This window comes from Schistocerca cancellata, chromosome 5 (assembly GCF_023864275.1).
Source record: "Schistocerca cancellata isolate TAMUIC-IGC-003103 chromosome 5, iqSchCanc2.1, whole genome shotgun sequence".
Lineage (NCBI taxonomy): Eukaryota > Metazoa > Arthropoda > Insecta > Orthoptera > Acrididae > Schistocerca > Schistocerca cancellata.
In genome coordinates this window covers 383,611,526-383,627,163 of record NC_064630.1, presented here as the reverse complement: position 1 = coordinate 383,627,163, position 15,638 = coordinate 383,611,526, and the positions used below count along the sequence as shown (strand labels likewise).

The window sequence follows — 15,638 nt, the reverse complement described above, 5'->3', positions numbered from 1 at the left end:
TCCGGGATGCCTCCTTTGCTGCTTGTCTGATTGCAAGATTATAGTTGACAACGGCTTCACAATATTTAGCACATTGTCCTTTATGTCTGGCAATATTGAACAGTCTCTGTAACTGTTTTCTTTGCATTTACAAGTTGTTATTCCACCAAGGCACATTCCTATTTGTGCACTTCTTGGTGATTGTACAGTTGTCCTGATATGAGGCCACTACGGTAGAGGTAACATCCTCTGCTACTTCCTCAAATTCTACTGGATTCCTTATCACGGTTTTAATTTCCGATAAGCCTAAATCGAGGTCCCTCCTATATGTCTCCCAGTCTGTTTTCCTGGGATTCCTATAGGTCATGGTCTATCTGATACCCATTTCAACCTTGAATTTAATGTACATGTGGTCCGATGAGGATGGCTCAGACACCGCATGCCATTGTTTGACATAGCTGCCCATCATCATGGAACTGAAGGTTATGTCAATTACTTCTTCCCTTCTGCTATTCCTGAATGTAGGTTCATTGCCCCTATTCAGGACCTTTAAGTTGTTAGCTAAAAGAAATTCAAGAAGGTACTCACCACTACTGTTGGTGTCCTTGCTGCCCCACACTAGGTTGTGGGCATTGGCATCGCATTCCACCAGCAGTTAACACCTTGCTGATGGCAAGTCTCTACCAGTCTCCTCACCTCCGAGGGAGAAGGAGAGCTGTCTTCGTAAGGAAGTTATGCTGAGGTCAAAACAATTTCCCTCATGATACTTTCCTCACATTCCTGCATTTTAATGGTTACTAAGTCCCTAGAGCAGAAATCCATCATTGGCATGAAGGAAATTCCATCTCTTACATAGATGCATGTTCTGGAGTTTCTTAGATTTCTAGCATAAATCAGTTTACGTCCAGTGCCACTGAGGCCCGATACACCCCCTTTATATAAATAGGGTTCTTGTATCAGGGCTATGTCTTCCCAGGCCGTGACTCAGGGAAGCAGAGGCCTCTTTACAGTGCTGTTGGTTAATCTGCAGCACCTCCAGTCTCCATCTTGGTGCCGTCTTTGAAGTCTTTGAGAACCCTGATGGTGACCTGCGAGAACCCTAAAAACAATTGCCTTCAGGGACTTCTCTCCGACTTCCACTACCAGGGTTTGTGCTTCTGGTGCAACCTTCTGGTTGATCACTCTCCGTTCTTCTGTCGACGCTTTTGGGTTCTGGGCCCCTATTTTCCCTAACAGAGTCTTAGGAGAGACTCCCTTAAGGATTTTGGTACCCCTATTGATATCTTTGCATTCTTAAGAAGCTCCACTGCAGTCTTAACCAGCAGCTTCCCATTTTCCCACAGGGATATCTTTGGGCACCTTGTCCTTGAGCCATTCCACCACGTGCACCCCGTCACAGACAAGTTAGATAGACCCTCTTGAAGTTGGGTCCTGGGCCAGTGTCCCCCCCCCCCCCCCCCCCCAATCTTTTCGAAGAAGACCATCTGTACCAATTCCTCCTGCTGCGAGGTGATGGCCACCACTGAATAGCCTTCTTGGATAACTGCCATCCTAACTATAGGTCTGTTTCCGTGTTTCTTGCCTTGGTTTTTTCGGGACTCATATATCCAGGGAGGAGGGAGTCTTTGATTCCTCCCTTATTCGCTTGCTACCAGTCTTTGACGTATTGGGGGTTTGCGTATCCCCTTCAACCTGAGACAGTTTCTTTCTGGGGGTCTTAGGTTCAAGTCCCTTTAATTACCTTCCCTTGTCTTTAGGAAACCATTCTTTCCCTTCCTTTTTCCTCTGTTCCCCGAATAGTTTCCTCCTCTGGGCTCCAGACAAGCCTTTGATCTTAATCTGATCTAGCTTCTCGGTTGCAGTTTCCAATTCTGGCTCAGGTCTAGACCCTGATTCAGTAGTGGGAATGCCTTCCATTGGTACTGACCCTGATGTTTGGATATCTGAGGTCTCAATTTGCCCCTCAGTTAGTTAGTTTTTTTGTTTTCTTTAGTTGTGTCCATTTTGGTCCCACGAGATTTTGGGATCCACAAGGTCCACACCAAGAATACACTGTACGGTGTAAGGCTACTTACTCAGGAAGGTAGCCCAGTATCCCTGAGGCTCCATTTGCAACACATCTTCCCATGTGCCATGCACCTCTCGGCACGGATCGCATCACACCTTGGGTTGGGTCAGGGAGTTAGGTAGGTCTAGGAGTGGATAGGGAAGATGGGATGTTGTGGGACACTCTTAGTCTGATCCATCGGCTGAGGCCTTTCCGGCAGTAGATCCTCTACTTTCGGCATAGCCCTCAGCTTCACACAGGTACGCGTACGCAAGCCTCTCCACCTGCACAAACAGTGCTTCAAGGTGGTGTCCCCCAGAGAAGTCTTCAGTCACTTAGGCGTACATGGTAAGACTCTTGTTCACCTGGACAAAGTGTAACTCTTTCCCACACTTCAGATATTAAAATTGCATCAATACGGTTGAAAACTGTTTCTTTACCTTCGTAGATTTTTTGTAAAATGTTCATCATTTGGTGTTTCTTGTACTGCATTTTCAGAGTTTTTATAACTCACTGACCCATAGGTTGTTGAACTGAAGTGATGTTTGGAGGTAAACGCACAAGCTGTATGCACTGCAGATTGCCAACTACTGGATGAGCAGGGCAGATATCTACCAGGAGAATAATTTTTTGTTTCTTTGATATTGGCTGAGAGTCCCGGTTATTCAGCCATTTCACAGAAATGTTAGATGTCATCCAAGATCTTGCATTGTTTTCATGAACTACAGGGAGTGCTGTATCTAGGGTTTCTTGATTTTATGATCACCAAGAGCTCTTCTTTAAATGATACTGTCATATTCTCTGCAGCCATAACTATGATTCTTGTCTTAGGCATTTTCCCTCTTGAACACTGTTCATCATTAAATTTCAATATCCAATCTGGGGTCATGTTGTAAAACAAGCCAGTTTCGTTTGCATTGAATATATCATCTGGCTTTCAGCCCACACACAGAACAGGACACTTCTTAGATAGCCATTCATCTGTTGCGCCATCAGATACACCAGCAGCACTGCCACAGATTATCTCGGTAATCATATTATGGCGACCTCGAAAACATTGTACATAGATGAAGAAGAATTGAAGTTCGTTTTTCCCACCAGACATGCAAATTTGTTGGCTTTCGCTTGAAGAATAGGTCCATTGATTGGCACATTGTTTGGTCTTTGCAGCTTGAACCATGTAAGCTGAGCTTCTTAAATATCTTTGCGCTAAGATGGTATCACCCACTTGGTTGTTAAAGAATTTTATTTGGAAAGAGACTGTATTCTCTCTCTGCCCTTCAAAATTGTAGAAATCGTTGATTGTCAGACATCCAGTTCCTGTGCAGTGCTGACATTTGTTTCTCCATTTTCTAATCACCGTATTATGTGTGACTGTTTTCAGTATTAAATACTTTCTCTCTCTCTCTCTCTTTGACAACTTGCATTGACTGTCTAACACACATACTGACTTGAAACCAATGGTCTACAGAAAGCAAGAGTTTGAAAATAGGCGTTACATTGTTGTTAGTAATACCCATATATGTGAGAAAGAAAAATGGACAATGGACATTATAGCTGATACACTTCTCTGAAAATTTAATAAAGAATCTGTTGTTTTATATGATAAGTCACAGTAAGCAATGTTGTACTTCATGGTTTTTTAAATAGTCTTTTACATAGGATTAACACAGAACTGTCAGATTTCATTGTTATAGTCAATACATCGTTAAAAGTGATGTCAATATGAACGGTATTGTTGATATGAAAAATTCCATATCATAAATAAATGATTATTTGTTGTTTTTGTTTGACACAGTGTGTGCTGTATTTTCAGTTTTGTATACATCACAAACAAAATACACATCACAGCACTTCAAACCTCAAGTCTGCATATTTGTCTTCATAGTAACTATCTGGAGAGAATCTTCGTAGTTTTGCAGTAGGTGTACAAATATTTTTACACACAATTTGTGTATTTAATTTTTTAGCTTTTTAGTATTATTTTTATTCTTCTTAGATGCTGTTTCATCTGTTCTGTGCTGATGATTAGTAGTTGTTCAAATGAAATGACTAAATTTGAGACTTTACTGCCTCATATAAGATTTTATGTATATAGACTGAAGTGGTGAGGAAAATTTGTGCCAAGGCCAGGAATTGAACCCGTGTCATCTGCTAATGAGGCAGGTGCATTAGTCATTAAGCCACCTTGGCACAGCAGTTCACATAACTGCACGGATTATCCAGGCACGCCTCCCTCCTCAATCCAAATTATCACTGAAATTGTGTTATTACATTTGTGCAAGTCCCTGCACCTGGGTTTCAGGCTGGATCCCCCATTTATGTTTGATGCTGAGTTGTTATTCCAGAACATGGAGAGCCTCGGCAATTGTGTTCATATGTAAAGGGGGAATTTAAAGTAGACTGGGGCGGCAGTGAGAATTTGGTTCAAGGAGGAAGGCGTGCCAGGATAATTTGTGCAGTAGTGTGAACTGCCGTGAGGGGACCCAGGTTCGAGTCTCGACCTTGCTACTAATTTTCACTCACCACTTCAGTTTATATACGTAAAAAAAGATTAACAGTTAGTTGTAGTATGCTAAGACTCAAAGCAGGGTGGTATGCCATACATGGGTGAAAGTTTTACCATTCATATCTGGTTTCTTGACGTAGTTTCTCTGACTGTGTGTGTGTTAGTGTATCTTTCTTGGAGTGCTCATTTGTTATAACATTTAGAAACTGGCTCCCCAAAACTAGCAAAAGATTGTGAAACCTTGTGGCAGATCAAAACTGTGTGCCAGATGAAGATTCGAACTCGGGATCTTTGCCTCTCGCAGGCCAGTGCTCTTCTGACTGAGTTATCCAAGCACAACTCACAATCCATCCCTACAGCTTTACTTCTGCCAGTACATTTTCTCCTGCCTTCCAAACTTCACAGAAGGTCTCCTACAAAACTTGCAGTCCTGAAAGTAAGAATATTGTGGAGACGTGGCTTAGCCACAGCCTGGGGCCTGCCAGGAAGTTTCTTATCAGCACACACTGCACTGCAGAATTAAAATTTCATTCTTGAAACAAAAGGTTGTCATCATAGCAGCTTCACCTGCCAGTGTCTGTTGCATATGTTTCTGGAAGTTCTGTTACCAGGACAGATGGATCCCTGCTATGTTTCTGACCTGTTGCTGACGTGCGTAAAACTTGAGCATTTAAACTCTTCAGCTGAGAAAACAAACAGCTACTTTTTATACAACTTCATTGACTTTTATATTGGTCTGACTGAGCTTAGCAGCATATCAGTCCAGTCAACTTCATATCTACACTGCATAGTGGTTTCTTAATTTTCTGTCCAGCATTCCTGTTGGTCTTTCCTATCTCAAGCATTTGTGTTGTTACATATGGTCAACATCCTCACTTCTGTTGTTGTGGCAGCTATGAGCCAAGATGGCAAGAGTGGACAGTCAAGGGTGAGGAGGAGCCCAGGAGGCTCAAGAGAAAGGCGGCTGGAAAGTTAACAATCTCTCTGTTGAAACATCTGCACTGTGTAGAACACTGAGGGTCAGCTGTCTTCTAGGTTATGCTGGGCTGGCTGCTTGCATATCCCGTGCTGCTGATGCAGAGTCTGAGCTGTGCACTGGCAGACTCATTATGTAAGCCAACAATGAATCTTCTGTGCCAGTGGCATGGCACGTACACTCGATGATGCCATACCTACTGCAGCTCCAGGCGGCACCTCAGCTCCTTCACAGTGGAGGAAGTGTGGCGCTTGTCGGCAGTGGTGGAGGGCAGTTGGTGTTCAAGGGGAGCAACCGTTTTTCCCTTAGCAAGAATCAGAGGCACTGCTGGAGTAGACCAGGGGTGGCCTACTGTGCTGTGGCACTAAGTACACGAGCTGTTGCCACGCCACGGCTTTCAATGTGTGACTTCTACTGACAGGTCCCTTAGTTCTTGTAGAGCTGCAAGCCTGAGAATAATTTCGTTACAAAAGTCCAGTACTTACAGTCTGCAGTGACATGCTTGTTGTGCATATGGTCTGCTACCAGTTGTGTATCCTAAAATATCAATGCCACTGCCAGTGTGGAAATTTACCTTGCTGTTGGCTGCACTAGTTTGTCCAGTATCACTCTTTCAGTAAGCTAACATACCTCACAACATTGTGTTGGCCCTGTTGAATTACTACAATAACAACATTCCGCACTCTCCTGTTGTTGGCGCATCTGCAATACGCCGCTCAGGCTCACACTAATTCGCCCATATGTGGTCAGTGCACTACATTGCCCCTCTGTGAACAAGACCTGGTTCCTCGGGTTGACTTTAAAAAAAGTTTCATTGTATACTATACACTGAGGTGACAAGAGTCGTGGGATAGTGATATGCACATGTACAGATAGCGATAGCATTGTGTACACAAGCTATAAAAAGGGCAGTGCATTGGCGGAGCTGTCATTTGCGCTCAGGTGATTCATGGGAAAAGGTTTCTAATGTGATTATGGCTGCACAACGAAAATTAAGACTTTGAAGGTGAAATGGTAGGTAGGTGGGGCTAGAAGTGTGGGTCATTCCATTTCGGAAATTGTTAGGGAATTGGATATTCAGAGATCCACAGTGTCAAGAGTGTGCCAAGAATATCAAAATTCAGGTATTACCTCTCACCACAGACAGCGCAGTGGCCGACAGCCTTCACTTAATGATCAGCAGCAGCAGTGTTTGTGTAGAGTTGTCAGTGGTGACAGACAAGAAGCACCGCAGAAATCGATGTGGAACATATCCAGTAAGACAGTGCGGCGAAATTTGGCTTTAATGGGCTGTGGCAGCAGATGCCCAACCAGAGTGCCTTCGATAACGGCATGACATCGCCTGCAGTGCCTCTCCTTGGCCCTCGAGCATATTGGCTGGGCCCTAGACAACTGGAAAACCATGGCCTTCTCAGATGAGGCCCAATTTCAGTTTAAGAGCTTATGGTGAGGTTAAGGTATGATGCAGACCCCAGAAAGCTATGGGACCCATTTGTCATCAAGGTACTGTGCAAGTTGGTGGTGGCTCCACAATGATGTTGCTGTGTTTAGATGGAATGATCTGTGTCCACTGGCCCAACTGAACAGATCATTGACTGTTAATGATTGATTGGGTACTTTGAAACCATTTACCACCACTGGTGGACTTCATGTTCCCAAACAATGATGTAATTTTTATGGATGGCAGTGCGCCACGTCAGACAGTTCAAGCGAATGATTTGGCCACCCAGATTGTCCGACACTTAGCCTGTCGAAGTGGGAAGTAATCAAGAGGCCAGTTTATGCACAAACTCATGCACTGGTAACACTGTCTCAATTATGGCGTCTATAGAGGCAGTGTGGCCCATTGTTTCTGCAGGGGGACTTCCAGCAACTTGCTGAGTCCACGCCACATTGAGTTGCACTACGCCAGGCAGAAAGATGTCCGACAGGATATTAGGAGATATCCCATGACTTTTATCACCCTCATGGGTTAGATACTGTATCCAATCTTTCTTTGTACACTGATTATTACTAGTTTCCTTAGGAGTCTATTTATCACACTTGTTTTGTTCTTTTGACAGTTTTGACCTTTGTAATAGTGCTGCTGCCTCATTACCTTGTAACCCTAAATTACACCTTTTTTTGCATTCACACTAAAATCTCTCTCTCAGCTCAGCAGAGTGAGAGCCACTGTGGCACTTTGTATTACAGCATTCAAAATCACTGTCATGCATCGTTAACCTTCTCTGAACTGAACTGCTCTATATGCTACAGTAATGCTTGGCTGAAATGCATCTTTCATGTGCAACAATGAATCCATCCATGGAATGGATGAGGTCAGGTTCTAAAGTTTGATTTAGAAATGTTATGTTTGGCACTGGCGATAATTCCAAAGGTACTTCTGGCCAATACAACAGTGGTTGTGCTACATTCAGTTGCTTGATCCCTATAATTGTGGCGATAGATGGAAGGTTGGCCCCACTATGTTGCATGTATTCTCGTTGATTAATAACCTGCTTCTCTTAATTTCAGTCTATCTGGCTTCTGTAAGCTTTTCCTGTTTTTAACAACTCGTCACTACTACCGTGTCGTCATAAGTGGTGTAAACTTAGTGAAAACCTGCTTGCTGAAAATGCAGGGGTCCTATGTTATCCTTTAGTCTTGCCCCTTCCATCTGGCTAAGAACAACTGTACCATTTATGTGCTTGGGCTGGTTTCTATCACCCTTGTCAAGTGCACCATGACCTTCGCCCTTCGTCAGTGTTGTAGCTCCTCTGTAATTATTGCAGGACTGCTATTGTCTTCCAAAATTAGTAATGTACCATAGATCCTCACATCTGTTAACTTTCCAATAACAGCTCACTACCCTAGATATGTGTGAATGGCATGACACTTTAACTGTGCATGTCTTCCTGTTACTGTGAATTGAATTAGAATATTCAGTCAAGCTCAGTCAGCTTTGCTTCTACTGATGATACTGTGTGATGGTAGAAAGGCAGGTTTTGTCTACTGGGGCCCACAAACAGGCTTAACTCAGGCAGTAGCTCACTTCATGCTCTCTTGGTTATCAAAAAATACTTTTTAAGAAGATAGTGTTTTGCAAAATCGGTTTCTGGTTTTGGATACTCATTATGCAGCTGTCAAATTTTAAAATAATAAAACAATGCATAAATGCTAAATTATATCTTCCAAAACTGCACTTTTGAGCATCGCACGCAAATGTGAATTATAGATATAGAAAATGAGGAGTGTGAAATTGAAAAACTGAAGTTTCCAGACTAGAAGCACTAGTCATTCCCTCTTCTGCCTCCCTTCTGGGTCCGTACACCTACGCCTCCCTGGTGTTTGTCCCGGCCGTCCGTCCGTGTGGATTTGGCACAGGGACCTAAGGACTCGGTTCCGCCTGTGGCCCTCCATCGCCATTTTCTTGCGCTCCTCGAATCATTTCCGGGCTGTGAGACTGTCTACACTGATGGTTCCCTGGTTGATGGTCGCACTGCCTACGCTTTTGCTCACACTGCCCATGTTGAGCAACGCTCCTTGCCGGCTGGCTGCAGTATTTTTACTGCAGAGCTGGTGGCCATCTTGCGCGCTCTTGAGCATATGCGTTTCTGCTCAGGTAGGTCCATCGTCATCTGCAGTGACTCCCTGAGCAGCCTTCAGGCCATCGACCGCTGCTATCCCTCTTCTCCTCTGGTGTCCTCTATTCAGGAGTCTGTTTCCGCCATTGCCCGTTCTGGACGTTCGGTGGTCTTGGTTTGGACGCCAGGTCATGTTGGCATCCCGGGGACCGAACGTGTTGACAGGCTGGCCAAAGGGGCGCTCGACGCCCCAGCTTTGGAGATCGGCCTCACGGCTCCCGATCAGCAGCTGGTGTTGCGCCGTAAGGTGCTTGGGATGTGGTCTGCTGAGTGGCGAGGCTTGACAATGCCTAATAAACTGTGGGCTGTCAAGGAGACGACCGATGTGTGGCGCTCCTCCCTGCGGTCTTCTCGCAGGGACTCTGTTATCCTGTGTCGGCTCCGCATCGGCCATACATACCTGACGCACGGCCATCTTTTGCGTCAGGAGGGTCCCCCCCTGTGTTGGTGTGGGTCCCGGCTGACGGTCGCCCACGTTTTATTGGAGTGTCCCCGACTGCGCACCCTTCGGCAGTCTTTTAATCTCCCGGGCACCTTGCCTTTGATTTTATGCGACGATGCCTCCATGGCTGACAGTGTTTTACATTTTATCCGTGCTAGTCCTTTTTATGGTTCCATTTAGAGTGGTCCTGCACCTTTCCCTTTGTGTGTCTCTTGTCCTCGAGTCTCTCATATTTGGTTGCAGCTTTTAGTGTGTAGTCGGTTGGCTGACTCTTTCCCTTTTTTGTTGTCGTGGTCAGTCAACCAGTCTCCGGCCATCTTCTTTTCTTCTGTTTCTTTCTGTCTGGTGTTCATCTGTCCTCTTGGTGTCTGTTGTATTCGTTACCGCATTTGTGTTCTTTTAGGGCCTGGGGGGGAGTATCCTTCCCCTAGGGGTTTTATCTGCTCCGCGCCTTAATGTCTCGCCTGTTTTTGGAATGGGGGACTGATGACCTTAGCTGTTTAATCCCCCTTAAACATCCTAACAACCACCACCACCACCACCACTAGTCAATAAATTCTACATCTAATACAAGAACACCCTCCCCCCTTCTCTAACAACTGTCAGTTGTTTGTAACTATCACAAGGTAGTGCCCTTGTGATTGAAAAAAGACACAGTTCATTCTGATTTTAAGTAGGGTCACTGGACAGCTACACAGAATTACAAACCTCTACCACATTGTCACCAAATTTTTCTGGAATTATGACAATATTTTATGCTTGTACAAGAGGACTTCAGAAAGTAAGTTACAGGTCGTCCCACATTCAGGACCATTGTATTACTTGAGTGAGTGGCACACTGTCATAAGAGAGTACATATATTCAAGCCATTGTACAGCTACAGTTCTGTTGCGGTACGGATAACAGGTGTATCACAATGTGGGAGTGAAATGGCACAGCAACTGGTAATGTACTCCAAAGTTAAAGCATGTGGGGTAAAACATATAAGCATAAAGAGTCACCATGAATTTCTGGCAGTGTATGGACCAAACACAATGTTGCATCCAGCCGTAATTAAATGATCTCAACAGTTTGACGAAGTCCACACAGACATAGATGATGGTGATTGGGAAGGAATGCCATTGACATAGACCACTGATGAAAGTGTCCAGGCAACTGAGTAACTGATTTGCAGCAGTCACAGATTTTCTGATGGTGTGGACATTCACACAATAATTCTCAAATTACTCGGTAACCAAGGAGATGATTTTTATTGTTGAGGAATAGGATGATTGTTGGAACATTCTGATTGTTTGGAGATACTTGAATTTTGAAAAATTGTACTTTTTTCTGTGTCACTTTGCAACTTAAAGCAGCATTTAGTAATAGTTACTTGTCCTGCCACAGTAATGTGTTACTTACTTTTTGAAGTCCTCTTGTATATGATTACTACTTGGATACTGGCCAACTGCTCTTATGGTAGTGAAATAAAAAGGTAAAATTAAAGTCCATTAAATTAGGGATCAGCCTTTTTCTGTACCATTTGCTTCACTACTTGGGTTAAACATGTTTTACAAAATTTGTCCCCAGAGCAGCATGTGATGATAAAAATTCATTGGCACACAATGCTTACTGAATGTGTACTTTTTTCTTATTGTTGCAGATGAATGGCCACGGAATTCTTAAAACAGATGATCTCATTACACGTTTTTTCCGACTGAGTACTCAAATGTGTGTGGATGTTTGTTATCGAGCACTTGCTGAACAAAATGGTTCACCGACAATGGTTCGTGCAAAATGTTTTCACACATTAGATGCATTTGTACGTCTCATTGCTCTATTAGTGAAACATTCAGGAGATGCATCAAATACAACAACAAAAATCAACTTGTTAAATAAGGTATGTGGTTTACCTGCAAGAAAGAAAATATTTGCACTAAGGTTATTCTATAACTGACTGAATTGTTAATGATGATGATGATGGTGGTGGTTCAAAGATTTATAAACATGTCATTAATTTTATATTTCTAGGTGCTAGGAATTGTAGCAGGAGTTCTGCTGCAAGATCATGACAATCGCTTAGCAGATTTTCAGCAATTACCATATCACCGTATATTTATAATGCTGTTTTTGGAACTGAATGCACCAGAACCAATCTTAGAAGCCATAAATTTCCAGGTTTGTGCAATATAACAATGCCTTTTCTTAATGTTGTTTTTGTTATTGTTTGTGAAATTGTTTTAACAGCGAGCATGACATATTTCTCCTTTTCTCTCCAAAATACTGCTGAAGTATATATTTATTGCTCTCATTGTAAGAATGGAATAGTTTTCTATTGTATCATTATATGAATATTGGAAAAAGCTAGTCTAGTTAATCTACTCCTTTATTTTTTGTTATTAGGTGTTGACTGCATTCTGTCATACAATGCACATTCTGCGACCAGCAAAAGCTCCAGGTTTTGCTTATGCTTGGTTGGAACTTATCTCCCATCGTGTGTTTATTGGAAGGATGCTAGCACTTACCCCTCAGCAGAAGGTATGTTCTAGAGTTAGAATCTGGTCGTAAAAGAATTTATATGTAATGTGTTGAAAATCAGTTTGAGTTTTCACCTCTGCTTTTGACCTTTTAAGGTCTCTTACTTTACCATTGTGGTTATTATACGAGTTGTATGTTAGAGGGAGATTATTGTGGTTGTTGTTTGGTACTGGAACACATTTGCGTTTGAATTTTTTTTGTGATGCACGATGTGTTTCTGTTTCTTGTATTTTGAATGGACCTTTGTTATGCATTTGCACAGTGTATACCTTCAACAATTAGGTCTTGGTTCCCAACTAAAGTATTGCTTATATTGAGACATTTAGTAGTATTTTCTAGTTTGACACTTTAATTATTGGTAGGTGTAAGTTTTAGATGTATAGCAAAGTGGTTGTTGTTATCTGCAATTTGTTTTGTAATTGGATAGTGCGACAAAACTAGAATTTTTGACATTGTGAAGAAGAAAAGTAGTTCACCACTGTGAAGGACATACTTGGACCATAAACAAAATAATCAGGAACTAGATTGTTGATGTGGGTGGGATCTTGTGACTAGCCTCGACATGTTAAGGTACATTGTTATAGAACCCTGTGCCATGGACATTTCAACCATGTTTTTGTGTTTTATAATAATGCAGCTGGATACCAATAAGATTTTTTTTCAAATTGGCACTAGCTGTGGAAGCCTATGAACTTACATACCCTCACTGTTTTCCTTTATAAAAAAATCTTGTACTCTACCTGGATTTCTTTATTGGTGTTAAATTTATAATGATAGTGATGGTGTTTCTTGGTATTTGTTTCCATTTTTTTAGGGATGGGGAATGTACGCCCAGCTTCTCATAGATCTGTTTAAGTTTTTGGCACCCTTCCTCCGTAATGCAGAACTAGCGAAGCCAGTAACACTGCTGTACAAAGGAACACTGAGAGTGTTACTAGTGCTCCTTCACGACTTCCCAGAATTTTTGTGTGATTATCATTATGGATTTTGTGATGTAATACCGCCAAATTGCATACAGGTATAACATCTCACAGCAACTACTTATTATTTATTTTAGTAGTTGTGAAATGATAAATATAAGTTGTTTTATACCTTTTCAGATGAGAAATTTAATATTGTCTGCATTTCCAAGAAATATGAGACTGCCAGATCCATTCACACCAAATCTGAAAGTGGATATGTTACCAGAAATTATTCATGCTCCAAGAGTAATAACAAATTTTGCTTCCATGATTCAGCCAATGAGTTTCAAGAAAGTAAGCCAAACATTTGTAGCATCACTTGTTGTCTAATGTTCTTTGTTTACTCAATTAAAACAACATTAATCTGTACATATTGTCTTTGTTCCAGGATTTGGATTCATATCTCAAAGCTAGAGCACCAGTAACATTTCTTTCAGAGCTAAGAAGCAACTTGCAGGTATCCAATGAACCTGGAATGCGGTACAACATACCCTTGATGAATGCTTTGGTGTTATATGTGGGAACGCAAGCCATTGCATACATTCGCAACAAGGGGCTTACACCAAATATGTCTACAATTGCCCATTCATCACACATGGACATATTTCAGAATTTGGCTGTTGATCTTGATACTGAGGGTAAATACCATTTGCTTTTGTTTACTTGATGAACATAATTTCTTTTAGAACAGTCTTACAGTGGAGATGATGATCCTGTTTATAAGAAGTCATATACACTCATGATCATAAATTATGGATAGTTGCAGAATGTGGTGCCACACAACGTGGCACTACACAAAATTGGCACTAATAGCATAGGCACATAGGGAACACACGACACAGATCTGTAAGTCCATGGTATTGGTGGTAAGTTGAGAAAACCGTCCCAAAACACATGTGCTACAAAGCACCACTGTTTCCTGTGCATGTACACTGACAGGATATCACCATGCACACATACACAGGCCGTACAACGGGTTGGCATACCCTGAATCAGGTGGTTGAGCAGCTGCTGGGGTATAGCCTCCCATTCTTGCACCAGTGCCTGTCGGAGCTCCTGAAGTGTCCTAGGCATTTTGAAGATGTGCAGCGATACGTCGACCGAAAGCATTCCAGACGTGCTCGATGGGGTTTAGTTCTGGAGAACAGGCAGGCCGCTCCATTCGCCTGATATCTTCTGTTTCAAGGTACTCCTCCACGATGGCAGCTCAGTGGGGCCGTGCGTTATCATCTATCAGGAGCAAGGTGGGACCCACTGCACCCCTGAAAAGGTGGACATACTGGTGCAAAATGATGTCCCAATACACCTGACCCATTACAATTCCTCTGTCAAAGACCTCCAAGGGTGTACATGCACCAATCATAATCTCACCGCACACCATCAAACCACGACCTCCATACAGGTCCCTATCAAGGACATTAAGGGGTTGGTATCTGGTTCCTGGTTCATGCCAGGTGAAAACCCAGTGAGAATCACTGTTCAGGCTACACCTGGACTCGTCCGTGAACATAACCTGGGATGATTGTTCCAATGACCATGTACTGTGTTCTTGACACCAGGCTTTATAGGCTCTCCTGTGACTAGGGGTCAGTGGAATTCACCATGCAGGTCTCGAGCCGACTAAACCATGTCTGCTCAGTCATCTGTAGACTGTATGTCTGGAGACAGCTGTTCCAGTGGCTGCGGTAAGGTCCCTGGCAAGGCCACCTGCAGTACTCCATGGCTGTCGACAGGCACTGATGGTGAGATAGCGATCTTCTTGTGGTGTCGTACACTGAACATTCCATACTGCAGTGCTTGGACATGTTTCGTGTCTGCTGGAATTGTTGTCATAATCTTGAGATCACACTGAGGGCCCGTGCTATGACCTGCTGTGTTTGACCAGCCTCCAGTCACCCTAATATTCTACTCCGCATAACGCCATCAATATGTGTTCTTTGTGCCATTTTCAACACAGTCACCATTAGCACGTCTGAAAATGTCTGCACTCGTACTTGCTGCTCTCGCTGTACCTCTGCGTATGTGGGCTGCTGCCAGCGCCACCGTGCGACGATCGCAGGTCAGTTGCACCACATGGTCATACCCCGAGGTGATTTAAACTTGCAAACTGCCCACCAGAGCGTTGTTTCACCATGTATCAGCATTATTCTTAATTCATGAGCACGAGTGTGTTTAATTTTATTGTATCACCTAAACTGGACATCATGACATTCATTTAATTATTGTGCCCATTATGATGTCACATTCTGTGGATGCATTTAGGTACCTGTGCAGTTGTGTGTGTGAAAGATGGTTTTGTTTCCCTCTAATTTAAAGAAATAGTTGGTCGAATGCTGACAATCCCTATACCGTTAAGTTTTTCAGTGTCCTGCGTGTCAAATATTGACTGGTTGCAACATTTACCTTTTTCATTTTTGTTAATAATAAAAAAAAGTTTCCATCCTACCATCCACAGTAAAAGTTAGTGCTGTCTTTTTGCAACACCCTATTTTCTCTCCTGTCAAGTAAAAAATGTGAACCATATTAAAACCAGTGCAGTGAAATGATAAAAAAAAATGAAATAGATTGTAATCTCGTATCCTC

The 15,638-nt window shown here is 42.8% G+C and overlaps 1 protein-coding gene across 7 annotated transcripts in view; it reads left to right on the top strand.

The window, feature by feature from the left end:
- Positions 1-15,638, top strand: part of LOC126188968 (CCR4-NOT transcription complex subunit 1) — a 130,015-nt gene that overhangs the window by 105,989 nt on the left and 8,388 nt on the right. For all 7 annotated transcript variants that reach the window (XM_049930737.1, XM_049930738.1, XM_049930733.1 and 4 more), the window contains exons 34-39: positions 11,219-11,455; positions 11,587-11,733; positions 11,959-12,093; positions 12,908-13,111; positions 13,194-13,349; positions 13,444-13,693. In XM_049930737.1, the coding sequence (XP_049786694.1) occupies positions 11,219-11,455; positions 11,587-11,733; positions 11,959-12,093; positions 12,908-13,111; positions 13,194-13,349; positions 13,444-13,693 (1,129 nt within the window). The remainder of the gene's footprint in view (positions 1-11,218; positions 11,456-11,586; positions 11,734-11,958; positions 12,094-12,907; positions 13,112-13,193; positions 13,350-13,443; positions 13,694-15,638) is intronic.